We start from the raw sequence: 23,240 nt of genomic DNA, 5'->3' as shown, positions 1-23,240 counted from the left end.
TATTAGTCCGCAGAATATAGTACTGCAGAGGTATTAGTCCACAGAATATAGTACTGCAGAGGTATTAGTCTACAGAATATAGTACTGCAGAGGTATTAGTCTACAGAATATAGTACTGCAGAGGTATTAGTCCGCAGAATATAGTACTGCAGAGGTATTAGTCCACAGAATATAGTACTGCAGAGGTATTAGTCCACAGAATATAGTACTGCAGAGGTATTAGTCCACAGAATATAGTACTGCAGAGGTATTAGTCCACAGAATATAGCACTGCAGAGGTATTAGTCCACAGAATATAGTACTGCAGAGGTATTAGTCTACAGAATATAGTACTGCAAAGGCATATAGCAGTTTCTAGTATAAAGAACTATAGTACTCTATACTTCATTAACATCACGTATAGACATCTTTGATAGCCTAAATAGTTACTGAGCTTTGTTACCTGTGATCCCCATTGTGAGATCTATGGACCAGTTCTGAAGTCCAGCCATCATTCACAATGAGAGAATCCTTATTCCTTTCTTTTCTCTGACCCTCTGTGGTTTCAGTCTAAATCCTTCCTTCGTCTGCACTATCTGCTTCAGTGTCACACATACTTTCACCAATCTCAATCTGTCTCTTTTACTGCAGGTGGTTCCTCATTTCTCCAATCTAGCACAGAGCTGACTTACCAGCTCCTTTTTATATGTACCTTAAGCCTAAGGAATATATGATGTAACAAAGGTTTGGCTTAAAGTGAATCTATCATCTTCCATTCATGTTCCAAACTGCTGACACTATTAGATAACTGTTAGGACAAGGAGACACATGGTACCTTTCATATATAAAGCTGTGTTTCCATATTGTAGAAAAAACATATTTTCCAGTGAAGGGAGGCTGCCCCAAGCTCCTGAAGTGCCGAGGGCTGTAATGCCTCCTCGCTCCCCCTTTCATCCCTAAACCTACTTGGGACTTAGCTTTCATCTGACTGTCAAACAAGGAGAGATAGGGAGGCAGGGGGAGCAAGGAGGCATTCCAGCTTGCAATACTTCATGACCCTGGGAAAGCCTCTTTGACAATTTACACTTGACAATAAAAGGTTTTTCTATGTTCTGGAAGCACAGGCAGATATATGAAAGGTACCATGTGTCCCCTTGCCCTAACGTCTATCTAAAAGTGTCAGCAGTTTAAAATGTGAATAGCAGCTGACAGATTCCCTTTAATATCTCCTTTGAGTCTTTTATTATATTGCAGAATTGATTTCTAAAGCCATGTTCACATTTGCAATGGTGGCTTCCTTAGCGGAAAAAGCTAGAAAAAAATAAAACAGCAGTAAAATGATGGAGGCCATGACGGAAATGCTACAGACATTATTGAAGTCAATGTGGCTGTTCTTATGGCAGAATAGAAAAAAAAAATACTTATACTAATTTGAACAAATCCTTAAAGTGACTGTACCACCAGGCCCAGGCTGAAGCACTGGAGGTGGGTCGACCCACCCTTAGTGGGAGGAAACCCCAGCCCCTCTATGATAGGGTTCCATTGATTCTAATGGAGTCACATCACGGAGGGGCTGGGGTTTCTTCCCACTGGGGGTGGGTCGACCCACCTCCAGTGCTTCAGCCTGGGCCTGGTGGTACATTCACTTTAAGGCCCTATTACATGGGTGGATCTAAAGGAGCAAGTCAGTGGTGACCTGCCAGATCAGCACTCACTTGCTTCTCACCTCCCTCTCGCTGCCGGCATTATTACATGCACCGACAACGAGCGGGTAAGAGCAGCGGGCTGTGGGAAGCTGCACAAGGGGCAGCCTATAGGAGATAACAGCTGTCTGCTGCTGCCACTCCTAATACATGGAGCCAGCCAGCAGACTGTTGCTATAGTTGAAAGACAAGGATCAGCCGACATTGTTCCTTTTTAACTAGAGCTATTACACCAGTATTTATCAACCATAACAGCCGATAATCATCCAAATACGGCCGATAATCGCTTAGTGTAATAGGGCCTTAATAACCTGTAGATTACCTTCCTTTTAAAGGTAGGTTATTTTACCAAGACAGATCTTTTTCCAAACAGACTATTACATACTATTACAATGATGTTTTCAAATTCAAAGTGTGTTGCCAAGAGTGGCAGTATTGTGGTTGGTATATACTAAATATCTATGTATCTCTTCCATCATTTAGCTTGTTACACCTTCATTGAGATAGTCGTGTGATTTTTTTTTTTTTTTGTAAATGCTATCTTTAACTAGTTTTTTTATGTGTGTACATTTTGCCCAGACAGTTACCTAATGTAATATTTTTGTTAATACAAATGAAGAGTCTACAATGCTAGATGCTCTAACATATCATGTAGCCCTGTACATCTTGCTATCACAAGTACAATTCTGATTTACTAATGTGTTTTGTCCATTTTCCCTGTTGGTTTGGTGTTCCAACATACTGTACTTACTAAAAGGTGTGCAACACAATTTTTCCAAAAACCCAACAGACCCATCATTTTTCTGGGCCTGCCATGGGTGTGTCCTTTAAAACCCGCCACAACAGACAGATTAAAGGCCCTAAAACACAAATTAATCTTTTGCCGTATTTGGCCGATTACCGTCCATTATGGCAGATAATCGCTTTGTGTAATAAAAGGCAACGATCAGCTGTCTTGCACGATGTCGACTGATCTTTGTCTTTTAACGTCTTTCAACATGTTGAAAGACAATAGACAACAATAGCAACGATCTGCTGCTGTTGCTCCGTGTAATAGGAGTGGCAGCAGCAGGCTATCTCCTATGGGCTCTCTGGACTATCTAAAGATGGTGTAGGGAGCCCCTCTGCACTAACCCGCTCGCTGCCGGCGCATGTAATAGCGCAAGCGGCAAACGAGGAGCAAGCGAGCGCTGACCTGGCAAGTCGGCGTTCGCTTGCTCCCTCTGCTTGCCCCGTGCAATAGAGGCTTTATTAAGCAAACAGGTTTTCTGTTCTAAAGACCAGACACTTTTAGTGTGGTGGGATGGTTCGGTTTTAGTTAGTACTGTGAAAAAAATTCCAGATTTACTAAGGACGTGCGCCACATTAATAAATTTGACGTGAAAAAAAAACAGACACAAACAGCTTAAAATTAAAATTGACGCATTGTTAGTAAATGAAGCTGAAAGAGTCAGATGTAAAATGTGACATAATTGCATCAGCCAAGCTTCTTTTATTCTCTTGAAATTGAAGATTTCCAGAGTGGGGAGGGTAGGAAGGAGCTGTCTGGAGAGAACTATTTCTTCTTCTCCTCAACTATTTCCACTCACACAGCCTTGTGTTCCTCATATCCTCTTTCTTTGAGTGTCATGTATTTTCTTCAAAATGTGCTTTTTGAATAAATGCCAAAAATAGAAGTGCTGCCCTTAGCTTGTATGGTGGCAGTGCTCTCAATACATTACTAAAATGGTAAGTGAAACTAGTATGGGACTGCGTATAAACTATGTGCTTTCATGATCAGTCACATATACTCCACTTTGCACAGTTAAAAATGCAGGAGGAGGAGGCGGGGCCTGGACGGTGATGACGTCATGGAGGGGGAAGGGTCTATGGCGCCGTTGTGGGCGGGGCTAAAAGGCGCTTCCGTCAGAAGCACCGCCAAGGTGGCACAATCCTCAAATTATAAAAGATGACTTTTTACTGGAACAAGCACCATGATATATGATATACAATAGGGTATAAAAACTGCAAAATTTACCCTTTACACCTGTGTAGAGAAGTCATAACATAAAAAAGGGGGTGACAGTGTCACTTTAAGGTTCATACAGAGATTTTTCAAGGTGATTCAAAAACAATGCCCACATGCAATGCAAAATCCATATGATAGGTCATGGGTCTCCAAACTTCTATTGATCAGACTGTTTCAATAATTTCAGTCATCACTTTGTTTCGTCTGTATCCAGATGCGGCGACCAGTAGTTGCCTCATTAAGCAGGATGCTTGACCCCAGTTGTCTAGACAGATTTGGGTCCCGTGGATATGTCAAATGTCTAAAATGGTATAGCCCCTTAAAGAACCAGTGCTTACCTCTATGTATGTCTGAAAATATTATTTGGAAAGGATGTGCAAAATATAGGTTTGGAAAGAATGGATTAATAATGCACAATTTAAAGTGGACCTGTCAGCAGAAAAACAGGGGTGTAAGTAAGCCCATAGCAAGATGAGGCTACCCTTCAGGATTCGAAAATTCACTGCCACTGATAGCATATTACGTTATGTTTTAATCTCCCACATTGCAGTGATTTGCCTTCTCATCAAGATTCTAAGCAATTATTTTTTCAGTTCTATAGTTCTTGTTAGTTCTTTCAGTGCTTGGGAAACGCCCCCTGGACACTTTAATCTTATCTGTATATTACCAAAAAGGCTTATATCTTAGCAATTGAAAAGACTATTGATATAAGAAGAATATACCTAGAATCCCGATAAACCCTATATAGCCACAGGCTTATGTACACCCTGGCTTTCCTACTGACAAGTTCACTTTAACCTGAAAGAAAAAAATTAATAAAGTAACAGTCACAATTTACCTGATATGTCCATAAAATCATCCAGACTAGGTTGTAATGTAGACAGCTCTGGTTGGATCATATCTGCATTCCCGACATAATCTGTAAGAGAATTTACAACTAAACAGCTAAGAATAACTATGGGGGAAATGTGTTGAAATGTTCACAGCCTCATTTACACAAGGGTATGTGTAAGTGCTATGAAATATTCTAAATGTAAAACAAACGTTTTCCCCACTGTATTCGGCTCAGGAAAAATACATTTTGTTTCACCTCTCCTGGGGACTGACAGTTCATTCCATACATGTTGTTATCTTTTCATTCTCCTTCCACCAGTTCTGAACTACTGCTTTCTGCTGAAGACACAGAAAACTGTTTGTGAGCTGTTCACTTCATCTCCACCATGAACTCTTTCCTTCCCCCTCTCTTCCAAGATGGCTCATGTAAACAGTGTCCCTGGCTGTCTGTTTCTGCATTCTGTGATGTTGGGAGGGTTGTTCACAGTGAGGTCACCAGCAACTTGACCTTAGATTAACCCTCCATTATAGAGCGCAGAATAAGCTTACCGCTTACATGAGCCGTCTCTGAAGGGAAGGGGGAGAAGGGGGTTCAGAGCGGAGACAAGGTGAACAGCTCACACACATTTTTCTGTGTCTTCAGCATAAATCAGCAGGCTCAGAACTGGGGGAAGAAGATTGAAAAGATAACCCCATTTCAATACATTACATAGTATTTGACAGTAACCTCAGTGGTAGTAGTGGTAGTGTAAAGGGGTTATCCAGCACTAAAAAACATGGCCACTTTCTTTTATAGCCAGCACAACTCTTGTCCTCAGGTTGGGTGGAATTTTGCAACTGGAGACAAGAGTGGAGTTGTCCCTGGAAGAAAGTGGCCATGATTTTCTAATGCTGGATAACCCCTTTAGGCTATGTTCACACTACGTAAAACTACGGCCGTAGTTCTCGACGCAGAACTACGGCCGTAGTTTTGCGGGGTGGAACATAGTCTTATTTTCAATGGGATCCCGGCCGGAGCGTACACACATCGTATACGCTCCGGCCAGGATCTCATGCGGCGCCGGAAAAAACTGACAGGTCAGTTTTCTGCGGCCGGAATTCACTGAATTCATCAGAGCTCTGCGGCCGGAAAGATTATCCGGCCGGTATTAAGTACCGGCCGAGATGATCCGGCCAGAGACGGCCGGTCTCTTACCTAGTGTGAACATAGCCTTATAGTGTACCTGTCATTAAGGCTGCTGCGCATCAGTGGTGAAGTCCATTTTTCGAAGTTTGGGTCTCAATGGCTATGACCACACACAAGACCGTAAAGAACGCAACATCCATTGATCCCAATGGGTATTGCATGCATTATAGTCTGATGCATGTTTGTAGCCATGGATACCCAAATTTCCTCCCAGAGAGTGGACGTCACCACTGATCCGGCAGTGGCCCTCATAACAGGAACACTTTAAGAGTTTTCCATCTTGTGCATAATGTTTACATCTGTCTATGTATGCAATCTGGAGCTCTATATCAGAGAGTGTGGCTTTCTATAAAGATATATTAGCACAGAATTTAGAAGTGTAAAGTGCCATGTTGTTTAAAGGGTAGACATTCAGTTTAGTTTGCATGAAAAAACAATTAGCTTCTATGTAGATAAAGGAATTAGTTTAAAAGGTACCTGGTAGACCAAAACATTGTTGACATCCTAGGAACATGTCCTCCCCCCCCCCTCCATCACTAGAATCAGCAGGGACAACTGAAGCTTCTTCTCATTGTGCAAGTGATAGGCTTGAATTATAAGGTACATTGTTTTTTGTTTTTTTTTTTTTACATGAGCCAATCAGCGCCACTGCAGGAATCCCTGTGGCACAGTCCTTTTTTTTCGAAATGCCACCCGATTCCTGCGTTCTGCTCCGCTCTTTTGCTGTACATTCACTTTAAAGAAGATGTGACACTAAATTTCATTTAACCTAAACTAGTTCAATATTCTGCCACCAGCAAAAAATTAGGAGCTTACCACATATGGTGTTTACACTAACCTCAATAATAAAAAAGATAGGGCACACACTTTTAAAGCACTACTATAATTTCAAAAAAGGGGTCATAGAGAAATGTCAAAGGTTTTGATCGGTTTAGCTCTGGGGATTCAGACACCCACCAATTGCTTGAACGATTCAGGAGAAGCACTTGACTGAGCGATTCTCTCTCTAAATTACTGCTCTCTCTAACTTGCTTAAGGAGACAGATTCTATAGTAAGGGTGAATCACTGATGTTATGGAGGGTAAAGGCCCTATTCCACCAACAGATCTGACGACCGATTATCTGCCAAAGAATTGAAGCCAAACCCAGGAGTGGATTTGAAAAGAGGAGAAATCCAGTCTTTCCTTTATGACCTGATCTCTGATTATAGTCTGTTCCTGGGTTTGGCTCATATCTTTGGCAGATAATCTGTTGTCAGATCTGTTGGTGGAATAGGGCCTTTAGAAGTCCATCTCCTGCAGCGAGCTGGGGAGAGAAGCACTCACTTAACTAAGTGCAGGTCCTAGCAATTGGTCGAGGTCTGAACGCCTAGACCATGACAAAACAAACGATCAAAACACAAAAGTGTTTGAACACTCAGGTACCTTTTCAAATAATTCCCTAATCATCATACAAGCAAGAACTGGGTGACCTTTAAATATCTATACTATAACTATATACTATGGATAAACACACACAAAGCAGTACATACCAAAATCTGGATATTGATAAGAAGGGGGCAGATTCTGAGTGGTGGTGAACAGAGTGTCAGAGATATCAGTTAAGAAGTAATCCAGATCATACAGCATATCATCCTGTTCTCCACGTCCCTCTTCAATATGTGGGTACCCAGCAAACATCTCACCCCCTCTCCAGGCAGGAGCGCCATGCTGGCAGAAAACAGTATATTGTTATTCTTACTTTTCTACAACTCTGTCAATTTTATTTCAAAAAAGGAAAAAGATGTTTCTATTTTTTTAATTAATATTTGTAGTCATTTTCTCTGATAATTCTGTGAAATAATATCTACATGCTGAAATTCATATGATGGTACATAGGATAATTCCTGTAATGTTACTCAGTACCATCTGTGTGTATGTAATTACAGGGAGAGACAGGGAGAAGGTAGTTTCTGTGTCTATAATTTACAGGAAAATACATGAAGGCAGTACTATCTGTGCCTACATTGCTTACAGGGAGAGAAAAAGAGATAGTACTATCTGTGCCTATATTGCTAAAAGGAAAAGGAATAGTAGAGGTTTGCTTGGAACGACTGTTTAGACAAGCCGATCTGTGAAATATGGTTGAATGACCAACAACGACTTTAGGACATGTTGAAAGGCCTAGATTAAAGGGGAAGCCCGGCGATTTAAAAAAAACTTTCGGCTGGGAAAGGGGAAACGTAATAACAAAGCAATACTTACCTCTACCCATGACTGTGAAGCGCCGCCCCAATGTCTCCCGGACCCCCGCCGGACAGCATTTTCTTCTGAATTTTGAAGACATCACAAAAATGACTGACCCAGCTGATGGACAGCCTGCTCAGCCAATCAGTTACTGGAGTGGCGTCCCTCCCCAGTCACTGACTGGCTGAGCGGGCTGTCCATCAGCTGGGTCATGACGTCAGCTGAGAAGATCCCAGTGGGGGTCCTGGAGCGGTGGTCCAACGCTGGACAGGCACAGGGACATGTGAGTACTGGTGGTTATTATGTTCTCCCCCTGTTGCTGCTTTTTCATAAAAAATCATGGTAGCGCTGGACTTCTCCTTTAGTGATTTATTGCTCTTTGTTTGATCATTACCTGTATTTACACCAGCAGATAATTGACCAAATACAGTCTCTATTGGGCAGTTTTGAATGATAACTGCTAAGTGCAAACCACTAAACAATTGCTTGAGTGATTTATCTGTACGTGTTACAGGACCCTAAGATAGAGTGGCAGTTCAGTCAAATAAATGCTACGATAACTACATACGAGAATATTCCCTATATAAGACATTCTTTGTTAGTGTAATTCTGAAGAACCGTGTGTGACTAGATCTGACTAAAAACATGCAGTTAGTTGCCCACATACCTGACCTATTTAAGGGGTATACCCATCTGGGACACTTATGGTAAATCCTGTGGATACTCCATAAGTGTCCCAAATGGTTATATATCTCTTTAAGAAAGCATCTATATGTATCAGTTTCTTATTGACAATGCCAACCTTTTGTTCTTCAAATGACTTTCCATCCTGGTGAAGCTTCCGGAGCTGTGAAAATAACAGTAATAGCAAATTAGTTGAGAACAGATATTAAAGGGGTATTACCATCTCCAATGACGGAAAGATCAGTTTCAGGGAGTGAGTGTGTCTGCTGCTGCAGTCTATCCCCAGGCTGTATCTCCTGCCAAGTCTAATGATATGTCGAAAGGTTTTTTTGATGACACCGACTCTTTAAAGACCCATCAAAATACATTAATTTTAAATTTTTTCCTGATATGATGCTCTTTTTGACCCACTTATTGCCTAGGTTACTGACCACCACTCCACCACTATGCTCTAAAAGCAGTCTGTCTGTTGTACATATAGCTATAGTGAGGGTGGGTAACCTAGACATTACATTTACAGTTTCCTAGACATTACAAAATAGTTTCCCAATATTTTCTGTTTTCTCATACTCTGCATTTTTAGTTTTATGCCTCACCTTGCATTTGGGTGACATTATCTTATATACAAAATAGTCTAACCTAACTTCTTAAATTGAAAAGAACATATTTGCTTATTTTAACAAATGTCATAAATTAATGGATTGCAGGGCTATAAAAACCCTTGAACTGAAATTTTATTGTTCATTTATTTCCTACTATTTTTGCAATGAGGCTAACAGTACCTGTCTGTGGTATTCCTGTAAAAAACATTCTTTATTCTCTCTGTGTAGTGTCAAGGAGGTGTGGGCAATAATAATATAATAATAATAATAATATTTATTTGTATAGCGCCAACAGATTCCGCAGCGCTCTATCCTTAGGTGACTTATGAGCAATGTCCTAAGGTGCCCTTTGCTGTAGCACCTTCTGAATGCTGTCTGTCAAATAGGTGGGTGTAGGACAGCGGGGAAATTCATAACAGTGCGGGCCTTACATGGCATCAGCTATGCCACCTTGACACTTCACAAGGGTAAATTTTGGCAGAATGTAACCAAAGACATGTAAGCAACAGTCAATGTTAGTCTCAATGCTATAATATTAATAATACTTTAAGTATTTGTGTAGTGCCAACAGATAATAGCTATTTGAACGTGTCAGCATTTTCATACATGTTTTCCATGTGACAGATTTCCTTAAAAAATACTATTTTGCTGTTGTAGAGCCTGTGTAACTTTTTTACATAACTGGCCATCCTGCTGCTTCAACACACATACAGCAATACACTGCTCCCCATTGTCTTGGCTATCTTACCTCTCCCTTCCTCCTTCTTTCACTTTTTGAGATAGCTGCAGGTAGAGGTAGGAGGTTGGAAACTGAAGATCAGAGTGTAAAGCCCCAATGAGAGGGTGCAAGGGAGCGCCGACCTGTCAGGTCAGGGTTCGCTTGGTCCTTGTTCTCTGCTTGCTGTGGACGCTATTACATGCGTTGGCAGCGAGTGGGGAGGGGGTGTTGTGTGCAGGGCGCCATAATGGTCGTTATGGGCCGTATGAATTGGTATCAGCCAAATATGGCCGATAATTGCTTTGTATAATAGGGCCTTAAGGGGCATCAAAGACTTCGGGCTAAGGGCCCTATTACACCAACAGATTACCTGACAAGATTTTATGGAGCCAAAGCCAGGAACAGACTATAAACAGAGAATAGGTCATAAGGGAAATACTTAGATTTCTCATCTTTTCAAATCCATTCCTGGCTTTGGCTTAAAAAAAAAAATCTTTTGGTGTAATAGGGCCCGATAGCAATCAATCTTAGCTCATTTTGAAAAACAAAGGAGCATTGTGATTGTTATTATCTGTCTGAGACAAATATCTGACACATATTGATAAATCTGGGCCATAGACTTCCATCCAGCACGTATCACTTACAGTTTCTTAGAGTGCCACCCAGTGGTGAAACAACTTCAAATATATGTTAATAAGTGATATGTCATTTACTCCATGTATATTCCTCTTGGAAAATGCATTGGAAGGCCAGGCTATAGATTAGCCCCATTGAAGTGGACTATCTCCAAAACCACAAGAGAATACGCAGCAGAAGAAAAGTAAAATTTCACTGCAGAAATTTTATTGATCCACTGAAAAATAAGCAAGTGGTGTGTTTTGTTATAGCATCTGCAGCTTTAATTTACATCAGTCTTTGACTGATTTTAAGAAGAAGAAAAAAGAAGAAAGAAAAGTTCAAACTCTACCCAGCTGTTGCCCAATGCTGCTTGATCCAGTGTTAACCATCTACATCAAGAAACTGCAGATACTCAATGGGGGATATTTATAAGTCCATCGTTAAAAATGTCCCTGCAGCGCCGACACTACACAGATTTATATAGAGGCACAATGCTCCTACATAATGCGCACCAGTCTGTGCACGTAGGAAAACCTATGCCAGCTCTGAGGTTTCCTTATTGAAAAAGATAAATTCAGCAGACCCAGAGCCCACACTCCCCATTTCGCACCCTCCCCGCCCCTCTGGTGCAACACGTGTTGGTGGGGCCAGAGGCGAATTTTTTTTTCGCAAAATGGGCGTTTGCGAATAAATTTATCCGCATCTGGCCCTGCTACTCCCAAAAACTTTTTTGGCTTTATAAATCCCTGTCCCCCCAATGTCTCTTACCCGTTTCTTGTAGTAAATTCTCCACTTGTGATACTCCTTCATTACTACTTCTATTCTCCGTTTCCAGTAGTTCCCCTCCAGCACCACAGCCTGTAGACCACAAATAAAATACCTTATATCTTACAAAGAATAATTATCAATGTTAGGGACAGAGTAACTTGTACACTATAAAATCATTGTTCTACAGTTTTGTAGGAGTCTTACCTCGGGTTTACGATGGTCATCACCTTCTGATCCATCCAGTGGGGTCACAAACCCACATACTGGGGTTTTCCTTTTTACCACATCTACAAGATAACAAGTCGTATTCATTTTGATTTTCCTGTTTTCTATTTAGTCATAGTAAAGTCAGTAACTGAAGGAGTAATTATAGGCGTAACCTTCACAATTATAACATTGGTATATTGTTAAAGGAGAAAACGGGGGGGTAGGCAAAAAAATTATTTCAGGTAGGGGAACATAAAAAAAGAGGTTATATTTACCTGTCCCAGTGCCCATGCCGCACAGCGTCCCATTCCTGAACTCCAGACAGCTGTCTTCTCAGGCCCCCTCTGGCTACATCATGACCCGGTTGACGGGTGCCCTGCCAAGCCAGTCAGAGACTGGGGCGGGACACTGCTGCAGTTACTGATTGGCTTAGAGGGCTAAATCCCACCGCTTCTGATGCTTCAATTGGGTCGTGACACACCCAGAACCCAGGAGAAGATGACACCCGGCGGGGTATGGGAGAAATTCATGCAGAACAACGTGGGCACGGGGACAGGTATGTTTAGTGTCCCCCCTTCCCCCGCCCGTAATGATTTTTGGCCCCTCCAGGATAGGATCAATCCTCTTCAAAATGTATGTGTCACCTAGATTTCTTTTTTTTTTTTTTTACTGATTGAAGCCAGATACCAAACATGTTTTTTTTCTCATCTGTTTCTATCTTCTGATTATTATTTTTTTATTTTAATAGTTTTTAGTACTTTTTATTGGGCCACCATCCTGCCTGAATTGAAATGAACAGCATTTAGAGATAGACTTTGCAACAAGCTCTATGGGCATAGAACAATAGGCTGAAAGGCACCGATTGATTTTTATGGGAGAGTCTTCTAGGCAGTGACCTGTGCAGAACTCTACAGGAAGGGATTAGACTAAGCTATGTTGTAAATGGCCTGAAACTATCTTTTTATACATAACTTTCACTGTAACCCTGTCTAAGATCACAGAGAAGGCACTACTGAAAGTGATTAGTACAGAACAGTAAGTGTCAGCTTCTTATTAGGGTTAGTGACCAGAATGAAAATCACAAGATTTCAGGAATGTTTTACAAAGGTGCAGTCACACATAGCAAGTTTACAGTGAAATTTTCAGTAAAAACCACTGCAATACTCACTACCATTACATACTTACCTGCCTGCACTCCCTCAGCGCATTCCAGCTTCAGTCTCCTGGTCCCGGCTCACTTACAGCCTGCTCAACCAATCAGAGCACTGTCCTGCTGCAGCCAGTGATTGACTGAGTGGGCTTTCAGTGAGTCGGGACCAGGAGACTGAGAAAGAAGCATGACAGGGGAGTGCGATGTGATAAACACACAAATGACCACTGATGCTTTGTTCTTGGAAAGATAAGCCTCCCCTATAGCTGTGGTTTCACACTCCTATTCCCATAGAGAGCACAAGAACCCTCAGATGCACCGAACCTTCCTGCGTATAGGGAGGTTGGAGGCTGAACAAGAGAGATAACTGACAGCTGAATGATTGTTCAGCCCTCAGTTATTGAAGGTGTATGGGGACCTTTATAGTTGGCATAGTTTATGGTAAATTGGGGTACATTGTTGATAAATATCCCCCATGGGCCAACTGGAAAACTGGGGTACATTGTTGATAAATATCCCCCATGGGCCATCTGAACCCACCACGCTGTGGTATATAACTGAACTTGCCAGGCCCTGATATCAGACAGACCTAGGTTTCTGAATTTCTTCAGATAAGATCCTGTTTCATTTATGATAAATGGCATCTGCTTCCACATGGCCTCACATGTTTTACTTACAATTTAAGTACCAAGCTCTCCAGATGGCATTGTTCAGACGGATCTTATCTCTCCATAATAGTCTTAACCCCTTGAAATTCTTCCACTTGGGAGATACCAGTTTGCCACTGAAAATAATCACACAACATGTAATGTGAGATTAGTGCTTCATTTACAATCTTCTGGGGCTCACAGCGTGAACGCAATTAATGAGCACAACTAGATTATCTATCTTCAGATGAGAACCCAATGCCAGCTATAGTAAAACAGAAGGAATGTCGCTGACACAGAATAAACATTTGTCACAGAACAACATATCTAAAGTTAGACAGTAAGGGGGAGATTTATCAAAGGGTGTAAAATTTAGACTGGTGCAAACTGCCCCCAGCAACCAATCACAGTTCCTCTTTCCTTTCAGCACTGCCTAAGGGCCCTATTCCACTGGACGATTATCGTTCAGATTATCGTTAAATCGTTCGAATCTAAACGATAATCGTTCGGTTGAAATGCAGTTAACGATTAACGACCGAACGAGAAATCGTTGATCGCTTTATAAGACCTGGACCTATTTTTATCGTTGCTCGTTCGCAAATCGTTCGCGTTGAATAAGACATCGTTCGGTCGTTCGCAATAGATACGAATGCAATAGCGAATAAATAGCGAAGAAAAAACGATCGCAATTACGATCATAAGTAACGATTATCGTTCAATGGAAATGAGTGAACGTTTTCAGGTCTTTCGCAATAGTGGTCGTTTGCGATCGTTAATCGTTAATGATATGCAAACGATAATCGTCCAGTGGAATAGGGCCCTAAAGCTGAGCTGTGATTGGTTGCTGTGGGCAGTTTGCACCAGTCTAAATTTTACACCCTTTGATAAATCTCCCACTAAGAGTAATACAATAAAAAGAGACTAGAAACTTGTCACGTGGCAGTTTTCAGGACTCAAATAAATAATGTAAAAAAGTATACATTTACAAAACAAACGTACCCCCTGCTTGTCAAGGGAGCAGAAGACGTACGAAGCCTTCTGCTCCCAGGTGCTTGTCTCCTCTTAATCCACGTCTCGGAAGTAAATCTAACCTGCTCATATGGGCTTATAGAGAGTAACAATACACCCTTATTATGCCATTTATGCATAAACTTACTTTTTATTAATATGGTGCACAAAGGGCCTTTGCTTTATCTTCTGATGTACTCATCAACCCCACCTGCTGTCCGGAGTACCTCTTCAATAATGTAACTTGAGTGACCCCAATTTTATTTAGCAACTGTATAGCTATTACTTACAGGTAAATAATATTTACTTAGAGATAAATACAGTGGTACCTTGGTTTAAGTGTAACTTGAATTGAGAGCGTTTTGCAAGTTTTTCAAAATCGTAACTTGGTTTAAGAGCATTGCTTTGGTTTAAGAGCTCCCTGTACTGGGTGGGAGGGCAAGTAAGAGAGGGGCATGGTCTGCATAGCGGGGTCTACTGCACTGTACTCTGACCCAGGAAGTCCCCCTCACCTTCCAAATCATAGCAGATACACTTCAGGCTGGGGCTTGCATCAGGGGACAGGACTATGGAGGTAATCTTTTCACAGCTGTAACCCCTCTCTCGCCAGATAGAGAGTGCTGCATTTATGTGCCCACATATGCTCTGCTCATTCCTTCATGCTACCTGCAGTCTGTCAGCCTATAACGTGCCTGCACTTACATTTAGCTATACACACTGCTGCTATAATGTGTCTGCACTTACATTTAGTTATACACACTGCTGCTATAATGTGCCTGCACTCACACTCAGCTATACACACTGCTGCTATTATGTGCCTGCACTTACACTCAGCTATACACACTGCTGCTATAATGTGCCTGCACTCTCACTCAGCTATACGCATTGCTGCTATAATGTGCCTGCACTTACACTCAGCTGTACACACTGCTGCTATAATGTGCCTGCACTCACACTCAGCCATTCACACTGCTGTATAGAAGTTTCTGTCACTGTCCTCCTGCACACTCTTTGATTCTCACTTTCTGATTGATGCATGCTGAACACACACCCCTTCCTCATTTCTGTCATGTGACAACAAAGACCTCTGACAGCAGCCCTGCTTCTCTATTCTAGCCTGTTGTACTAACCTTCTGCATTATCGGGATCTGCAGCTCTTTCCAGTATCAACAAACTGCTGCTGTTTTTTCATTCTTATGCAGTTACTATATATTATACTCCAAATGCTGATACTATACTATACAGTAACTTATAATATGACATATATGGAACCATTTTTCTGCATTTTAATGATTCCTTATTGGAAAATTTGCTTTGGTTTAAGAGTGGATTTGGATGACAAGCACGATCCCAGAACAAATTATGCTCGTAATCCAAGGCACCATTGTATAATATATACGTATGTGCGCCTGAGGCAGTAGATGCAGCCTTGCACGTCATTGTGTAATTTATCTAACCTAAGGCTACATAAGACTAGTCTGTGAATCATAAACCATAATTATGCAGCCAACACAAAGTCCAATAACTCTTATTTGTAAATTGAGGTATTGCAGTCCTTAGAATTTGACAACAGATGGCGATAACATGGGAGTGGTGGTAGGGTGTCAGTGGGGTAAATAGGGGGAGCAAGTGGCAGCAATGGTTGGGGGGCAGGGCCAAAATTTCCCCTAGGGTCTAAGGGATGCTGAGCCTCATTATAAAGTTGAGTATTTTTGGGTGTGTACAGCCCAGTTTACCTATTTTCTTATAGGGATTGTACAGACAAAATAGAGTTACAATTATAAAGGATACAATGTTGACTACAGACAGAAGTACACCGGATTACTGTATTAGTATTCAGAAAGCCATGGACTGAGAATGTAAAATACTTTTGGGAGGAAGCAGCAGCGCTATGTCGCAACATTCTACAAACTGATATAGTGGGAGTTATAATATGTCTGGGTAAGAGGGAGCACCATCCCGGGATCTGCTGTAACAACTACCAGATGACTCATCACCTAAAAGTCCTCAATCCAAGTATTTTTCTGTTCAGTAAAGAACTCGAGTCCCAGCTACGCAGACAATTCAGATTCCCTTGAAATGGGTGTAAACTATGGCCACGGACCCTGCGCCAGCTACTGACTCATACAGCCAGGAAGACCTCCTGCTAATTCATGTTATCCCATCTGCAATGTCACTGTCAAAAGAATTCCAAACTCCCCAGCTAAAAATAAAAGCTTCACAGTACTCCAAAGGTTGTGCACACATTTTGGATCTGCGGTAGATTTTCGGCAACTTATCTGCACTGGATTTGCAAATGATAGTATATTCATTTATTTGTTTCAGTGAAGCAAATCCATAGCATGCGAACATACCCTTAGCGTGGCTTCATTTATCTGGCATTCTTCTCTGAGGTGGCTTCATATCATATGTGAACAAATTCTTACATCCAAAGGTACAGGTATGGTTATTACTAGAGATGATCGAACAAGGCCGAGGTTCAGGTTCGTACAAGCCCGAACCATCTGCATTTTACTCCCAATGCTTTCCCGTTCCGTGGGGAAGGTGGAGACAGCCCGAGTACCGCCTGGAAAACAGGGATACAGCCTATTACCTAGGCTGCATCCCTGTTTTCCAGGTGGTACTCGGGCTGTCTCCACCTTCCCCATGGAACGGGAAGGCAGCGGGAGTTAAAAGCAGATGGTTCGGGTTCGTACGAACCTGAACCTCGGCCCTGTTCGATCATCTCTAGTTATTACCATGCTAAAGTACCCTAGCTTATGGTTCAGATCAGGAAGGTCCTCATGGATGCCAAACAATGTTTTATATATAACTACTTTTAAAGTCTACTAGCTGGAGCCAAGAACTCAGTGAAGTTCTCATCTCTAGTGGACGTCAGGTCCCAGAGCTTCATTTCAGCTTTAGGCTATGTTCACGCATCGTAAAAATAAGTGCAAATAACAACTGCTATTGCAAAACCACAGCGTTATTAATATCGTGCAAAAAACGGCCATTATCTGCACTTATTTTTACATTGAGTGAACATAGCCTTATATTGTTTCTCCAAAGATATACTGCTAGAATACTAGGAGGTGAGCTGCTAACTTCCATAGTGAGGCGTCTGCGGTATGAGTAGGGAATGCCCCTAATGCATAACCGGTTTTCGTTATTCAAAGTCTGGAGTATTCTAACAATTTGAATTGTGCAGGTTACTAAGCATTAGTTGCTGACCCATCATTCCCGGCTCTCTTATCAATGGAAAGTTTCCTGTTTTCTGACAAGCTAATGAAGAGTGCTCCTACCATATGCTAGAGTCAATTACTGCATACAAGTGGAAAACATTTATGACAAACTCTTGATCTATCTTAGCAACGTCATCACTGGCGGATGTTTGGTTGGCTGCTATTCCATAGCCAGATATGACTGATGACAAAATCTGACACTATCTTTTAAAGGAAGTAGACCCAGATGTACGGAAGACTGAAGGTGGCGATCTATATGTGCAGCTGTATGGTTCACATCTCACACAGCGTGCATGACCTTTATTGCTGACTTGCTCCTATTAAGGTGGAATGTTCGCATGGCTATTTTAAGGGATAGCAAGCTCCTGTATATAAACAGTTTATGCAGGAATTATTAGTAAATTGATTTGGTTTTTTTTGTACTCATTAAAAAAAAAAAAAATAATTTAAAATTGGATAAAGATCATAAAATAACCAAATTTTATTAACTTATTCTTTTACAAATTTTCTGAAGTCTCCCTTTTAGATGGTTGGAAGATCTTTGGAAGCCTTAGGGCCTTCCTTAGCTCCTTAGGGCCCTATTACATAGAGTGATAATCTGATTGATCAGGCCAATTCAGCAGATTATTGTTCCGTGTAATAAAGACAATGATCAGCCGATGAGGAGATCATAAGCTGATTGTTGTTACTTAAACCTGCTATAAAATTATTGGCCATCGGCTGCGCATTAGTTTGTGTAGTTGTGTGCAGTTGAGTGCAGCCGAGGGGAGCATAGGTAAATATAAACTCTATTATTATTTATAACATGCATGAACATCGCTAATGATGTCTGTGCAGCCCTTGGTGCACGATTATTGAGCCGTGTATGTGCACGATAAGTGACCACTGATCTAGCAGATCTGCTCTTACATTGGGTAGGTTCACACTGCATTTTTCCAGTCCATTTAATGTATCTGTTTTATGAAAAAAGGATGCAAAAACGGATGCATTTATCCATTTGAATCCGTATTTTCAATTGACTTCCTTATAAAAAAAGAGGATCAAAACAGATCCATGATTTTTTAGCCTACACAAAAATAGTTGACCACGTTTTTCTGTATTTTAAAAGTAACCATTTAAAAACGGATTTGTTAAATGGACTGCAAAAACGCTATGTGCAATAAATTGTCTATAAGGCTCCAATCACATGGAACAAAACTGGTGGAATTCCACGGTGGAGAATCCTGCCAGCTTCTGTGTCATACTGGGAGTCTATGGGAGGCTTGTGCGCCTCTCTCTCTCTCTCTCTCTCTGCGCTGAAGAATGTCAGAATTTCGCCAGTTTTACTCCGTGTGCCAGAGCCTAATTCCGAATTCCAGATGCTCCCATAGACTTCTATGGAGGCATCTGTTCAGGAAATGCTGACAAAAATAGGACATGTTCTATAATTTCCTAACCTATTTACCTGAATTGACACCTTTCAGGAAAAATCCTGAAGGGTGCCCATGCCCAATACAACCCTATGGGTCAGGAAAACTGTCAGGATTTTCTGATAAGAAATCCGGACAGATTTTCCTGACATGTGAGGGGGCCTTAGCTACGTAGGTGCACAGAGTGTGTGGCAGTTTGTCCGACATAAGTATAAAATATATAAATAAAAGGTCAAATAAAATGACCTTCATAAATGTTCCCCATTATCTTATCAACATATCTCAAAAACAAATGTGACATTTGTGGAGAAAGGGTCAGGAATGCACAGCTGCACCTTCTCACATCTCTTCGAGACTTAGATTTTGCTTAGGATTTTTTGGATAAGACATGGCAGAAAAATTATTACAGAAAAATGTATTTTAACCTATTTTGATGAGCTTACAGCAGAAATACACATATTAATAAACAATACAGTCTCTGCACATGTGTTGTTTCCAAATCAAGGCAAATGATAATGCTGAAAGTAATATGATGATAATTCTAGGGCTATATTCACACTTCCTGACCATATATTATGTCTGCAATTGTCACCCGCAATCCACTAAAAATGCATCCATAAAAATGGGAAGTCGCTTGTAAAAATGGCTGCCAGGATTAGCTACACCAGTGACATTAGAATTATGGATCCGTATTTTGCATATGTTAGAGACTATATATACTTACATAATATACACCTACAAAAGCTTTTGGTCCCCAATAAAATGCAAAAATGCAACAACAAATAAACTAAATAAGTATACTTTTTATGAGCAAAACGCCAGCTGATAAAAAAATTTAAAATCATATGAACGTGGAGGAAGGAGGAAACATGGAGCATGAAACCGGTCACTATAAGTACACATGGCTAAGGCAAATGCAACAGTCCAAACTGCTGATACAAAAGGAAATTAAAAATGCAATATGAGCAACACGAATGAAATACAGTGGTACCTTGGTTTTAAAGTAACTTGACAAAGAGCGTTTTGCAATAAGAGCTCAAAATTGTACCTTGGTTTAAGAGCATTGCTTTGGTTTAAGAGCTCCCTGTACTGGGTGGAAGGGCAAGTGGGGGAGGGGCATGGTCTGCATAGCGGGGTCTACAGCACTGTAGCAGATCCACTTCAGGCTGGGGCTTGCATCAGAGGGCAGGACTGTGGAGGTAATGTATTCATAGCTGTAACCCCTCTTCCCCCGCCCTCTCTCCCTGGCTGCTATAATGTGCCTGCACTTACACTCAGCTATACACTCTGCTGCTATAATGTGCCTGCACTTACACTCAACTATACAAACTGCTGCTATAATATGTCTGCACTAAAACTCAGGTATACATACTGCTGCTAAAATGTGCCTGCACTTACACTCAGCCACTCACACTGCTGTATAGAAAAGTTTCAGTCACTGTCCTCCTGCACAGCTCTGTCATTCTCACTTCCTGATTGGTCCATGCTGAACACACCCCTTCCCCATTACTGTCATGTGACCACAGAGACCTCTGACAGCAGCCCTGCTTCTCTATTCTAGCCTTTTGTACTACGCTACTATTTTATGGGGAGTTCCATCCTGTACCTACAAACTGCTGCTGCAGGTTTATGCACTTACTAAACATTATACATCATTAGGAATGCCACTGGAACATTTACTTCTGTTTGAACAATGCACAGGTGTCTTCATGATCCAGCCCATGTGCTGTGGTAACACAGGTGGGGAATAGGAAGCAATCTGCCTGGAGCATTCCTAATGATGAAGAGGGTGGGAAGGAGGGACGGAGGGGGTGGTGCAAAGTTAGGGCACAGATACTCCCGTAGAGCACAAGGCTGCAATTTTAAAATTAATTTTTTATGACAATAACTGCATCCCCTGTCGAACGGACCCCAGGACAGATCTTGGATTAAAAGCAGCTATCCGAAGGTACAAGTGGTTTGGGGGGTCAGATTGTGGGTACAGAGTCGCTTTAAGAAGCATAGTGAGTATTAAAATGAATTTTAAGAAGCACAATAAATGTTATGGTGCACTGTGTGTAATAAAAGGATTTTCAGGTAGCACTGTGTATTATAATGACATTTCGGGGGCACAGTTTGTATTTTAATGAATTTCAGGGGGTATAGTATTTATTATAATGACTCTCTGTGGGTACTATATATATTATATCACATGTCAAGGTGCAGTGTGTGTAATATAACGAATTATAGCAGGCATGGTGTATATTTTAATGAATTTCATGATGTGTAATATATTTATCAGAAGGGGCGTTTTGGGGCTCAAGGAGCTATAGTTTTATATGGAAGAAAACCCCTTGGCAATCAATCGATTGGATGATTAGCATAAAAATAATTTATCTAAACGGGCCTAACTATGTAACGTTATTAATAACGTCAGCATTATTTGAAAGCTAGTGGAGGGGTGGGGATTTTTGGGATTCACCCAGTTGGCCAAATTTCCTACAATCTGCCCTGTATGTGCCCTCCAAGCAGGGTGGGTGTTCTTATGGTAAATAGATAGAGTGAGGCACATGCATAGGGTGTGAGCACTAGGCTTATTGTGAAACCACTTCCACCAGGCGGGGCAAACATATCACATGTGGCGATCATGCAGTTACACCGTGTGTCCTGTATGCCAGATGGCCCTGTATGCACTTTCACTAGAGCTCCATCAGAAGGCATGTGCCCCTAGTTACTAGTGGTTTATTATTTATACTTTCTATAAACTTCCAATAGGTTACACCTTGGCCTGACCCAGTAGTGACCCTGCCCTTCAGGAGACTACAAATGTTTGTTTCTGGGTTAAGATCAACACTGTGCAAATTAAAAGTGCAGTAACCACAATGCACAATTTCTTATATAACTGAGATAAAACCTTGCACAGTAATCTCTAATAATAATCTATAATAAACTAAGATCTGTTTTTATTTCTGCATATTTTTTTGCTGCATTGCTGGTGTTGGGAATAATTGATTTCTTAACGTTACTGTCATTTTAAGTAACTTTTTACAAGTCTTCAGACTACTGATTGCACTGGGTCTTATTTCTGAGACCTGCAGCAATGGGGATATACGGACTGGGGAAGTGTATGGCAGCGTGCCTCCACTTCCAGCTGTCATTCGAATCCATAGGTCTATGGAGTAAATGAGTCAAATGTCTATGCTGGCTGGATGTGGTGTGCACTGACGTGCATTCCCCTTGTTAAATTTTCCCGGAGGACATACCGCAGCTGATAAGTATTGGAAGACATCTAGCACTTTCTGACACCAGTTCATTTGAAAGAAAAAAAAAAGGAGTACCCCTTTAAGACTGTGTCTTTTCTACCTACTTTATTTAAGGCTTGTGGAGTGGTCTTGCTTTCAACCCCCACATGTCCTGCTGTCACATGTGACTGTGCCGTGGCTGAATCGGGCCGCGGTTTAAAAAAAAAGGACCCGCATCCACACGCTGGCACTGGTCTATTGATGTTAAAATCTTAAAGCGATGTACCTGCTTTAAAAACCCTTAGGAGGGAAATACCAATTGCCCCAATACTAGGGTAAAAATTCCTTCCAGGCTCCAAATATGGCAAACAGAATAAATCTCTTGTATGCAAAAATGTTTGGCTCGTCTTAGTAAATATTTGTATTCTACATGAAATAACAACGCCAGAGCATCTTTTCTTAGATCTTTGTATTGTGCTGTTCCTCCTGAAAGATATGAGTAAACTTACAACCATTTACTAAAAGAAATGTCTCAGGAGAATTACCAGTTCCTCTCTAAGAAAATACATCATAGATTAGGATTATGTGTATTATAAACCACTAAGGGCCGACAGCCCAACCCATGGGGTAAGTAAGGGCCAATCTGCTAGATCACCACTTGCTTACCCAGCCTATTACACAGCCTTGATAATCCTGTGACCAGGGCTGCATGGACATCGTAAGTGATGTCTGTGTAGCCTTTGCTTTGAAGGTGTACTCCAGTGTTGGAAAAGTTTTCATATACTGCTGCAGGTATATAGAAAATAATAAAGATGTTATGCTTACAGTTTTACACTCCCCTAATGTCCTTTCGATAACCATAGCTGCCAACATCACAGACGGACCTGTCTCTGCAGTGACAGCCCACTGAGCCAATCACTGTGCTGTCCTTCTGTCCCCTCTTGGTCAGTGACTGGCTGAGCAGGCATTGGAGCACCTCAGCCATTGGCCATACTTGAGGTATTACGTCTCCTAAGCTTTATATATCAATAAAGCAAGTACAAGTCTAATTT

At 41.3% G+C, this 23,240-nt stretch overlaps 1 protein-coding gene across 2 annotated transcripts in view; it reads right to left on the bottom strand.

The window, feature by feature from the left end:
• MLXIPL (MLX interacting protein like) overlaps positions 1-23,240 on the bottom strand; it is a 51,055-nt gene that overhangs the window by 20,880 nt on the left and 6,935 nt on the right. For both annotated transcript variants that reach the window (XM_069944729.1, XM_069944728.1), the window contains exons 2-7: positions 13,360-13,466; positions 11,530-11,612; positions 11,326-11,415; positions 8,738-8,782; positions 7,242-7,419; positions 4,529-4,609 (exon numbers count right to left, since the gene is read on the bottom strand). In XM_069944729.1, coding sequence (XP_069800830.1) covers positions 4,529-4,609; positions 7,242-7,419; positions 8,738-8,782; positions 11,326-11,415; positions 11,530-11,612; positions 13,360-13,466 — 584 coding nt within the window. The remainder of the gene's footprint in view (positions 1-4,528; positions 4,610-7,241; positions 7,420-8,737; positions 8,783-11,325; positions 11,416-11,529; positions 11,613-13,359; positions 13,467-23,240) is intronic.

Source organism: Dendropsophus ebraccatus, chromosome 11 (assembly GCF_027789765.1).
Source record: "Dendropsophus ebraccatus isolate aDenEbr1 chromosome 11, aDenEbr1.pat, whole genome shotgun sequence".
Lineage (NCBI taxonomy): Eukaryota > Metazoa > Chordata > Amphibia > Anura > Hylidae > Dendropsophus > Dendropsophus ebraccatus.
Note: the sequence above shows the minus strand (reverse complement) of the source record. Positions and strands in the feature narration are given on the sequence as shown.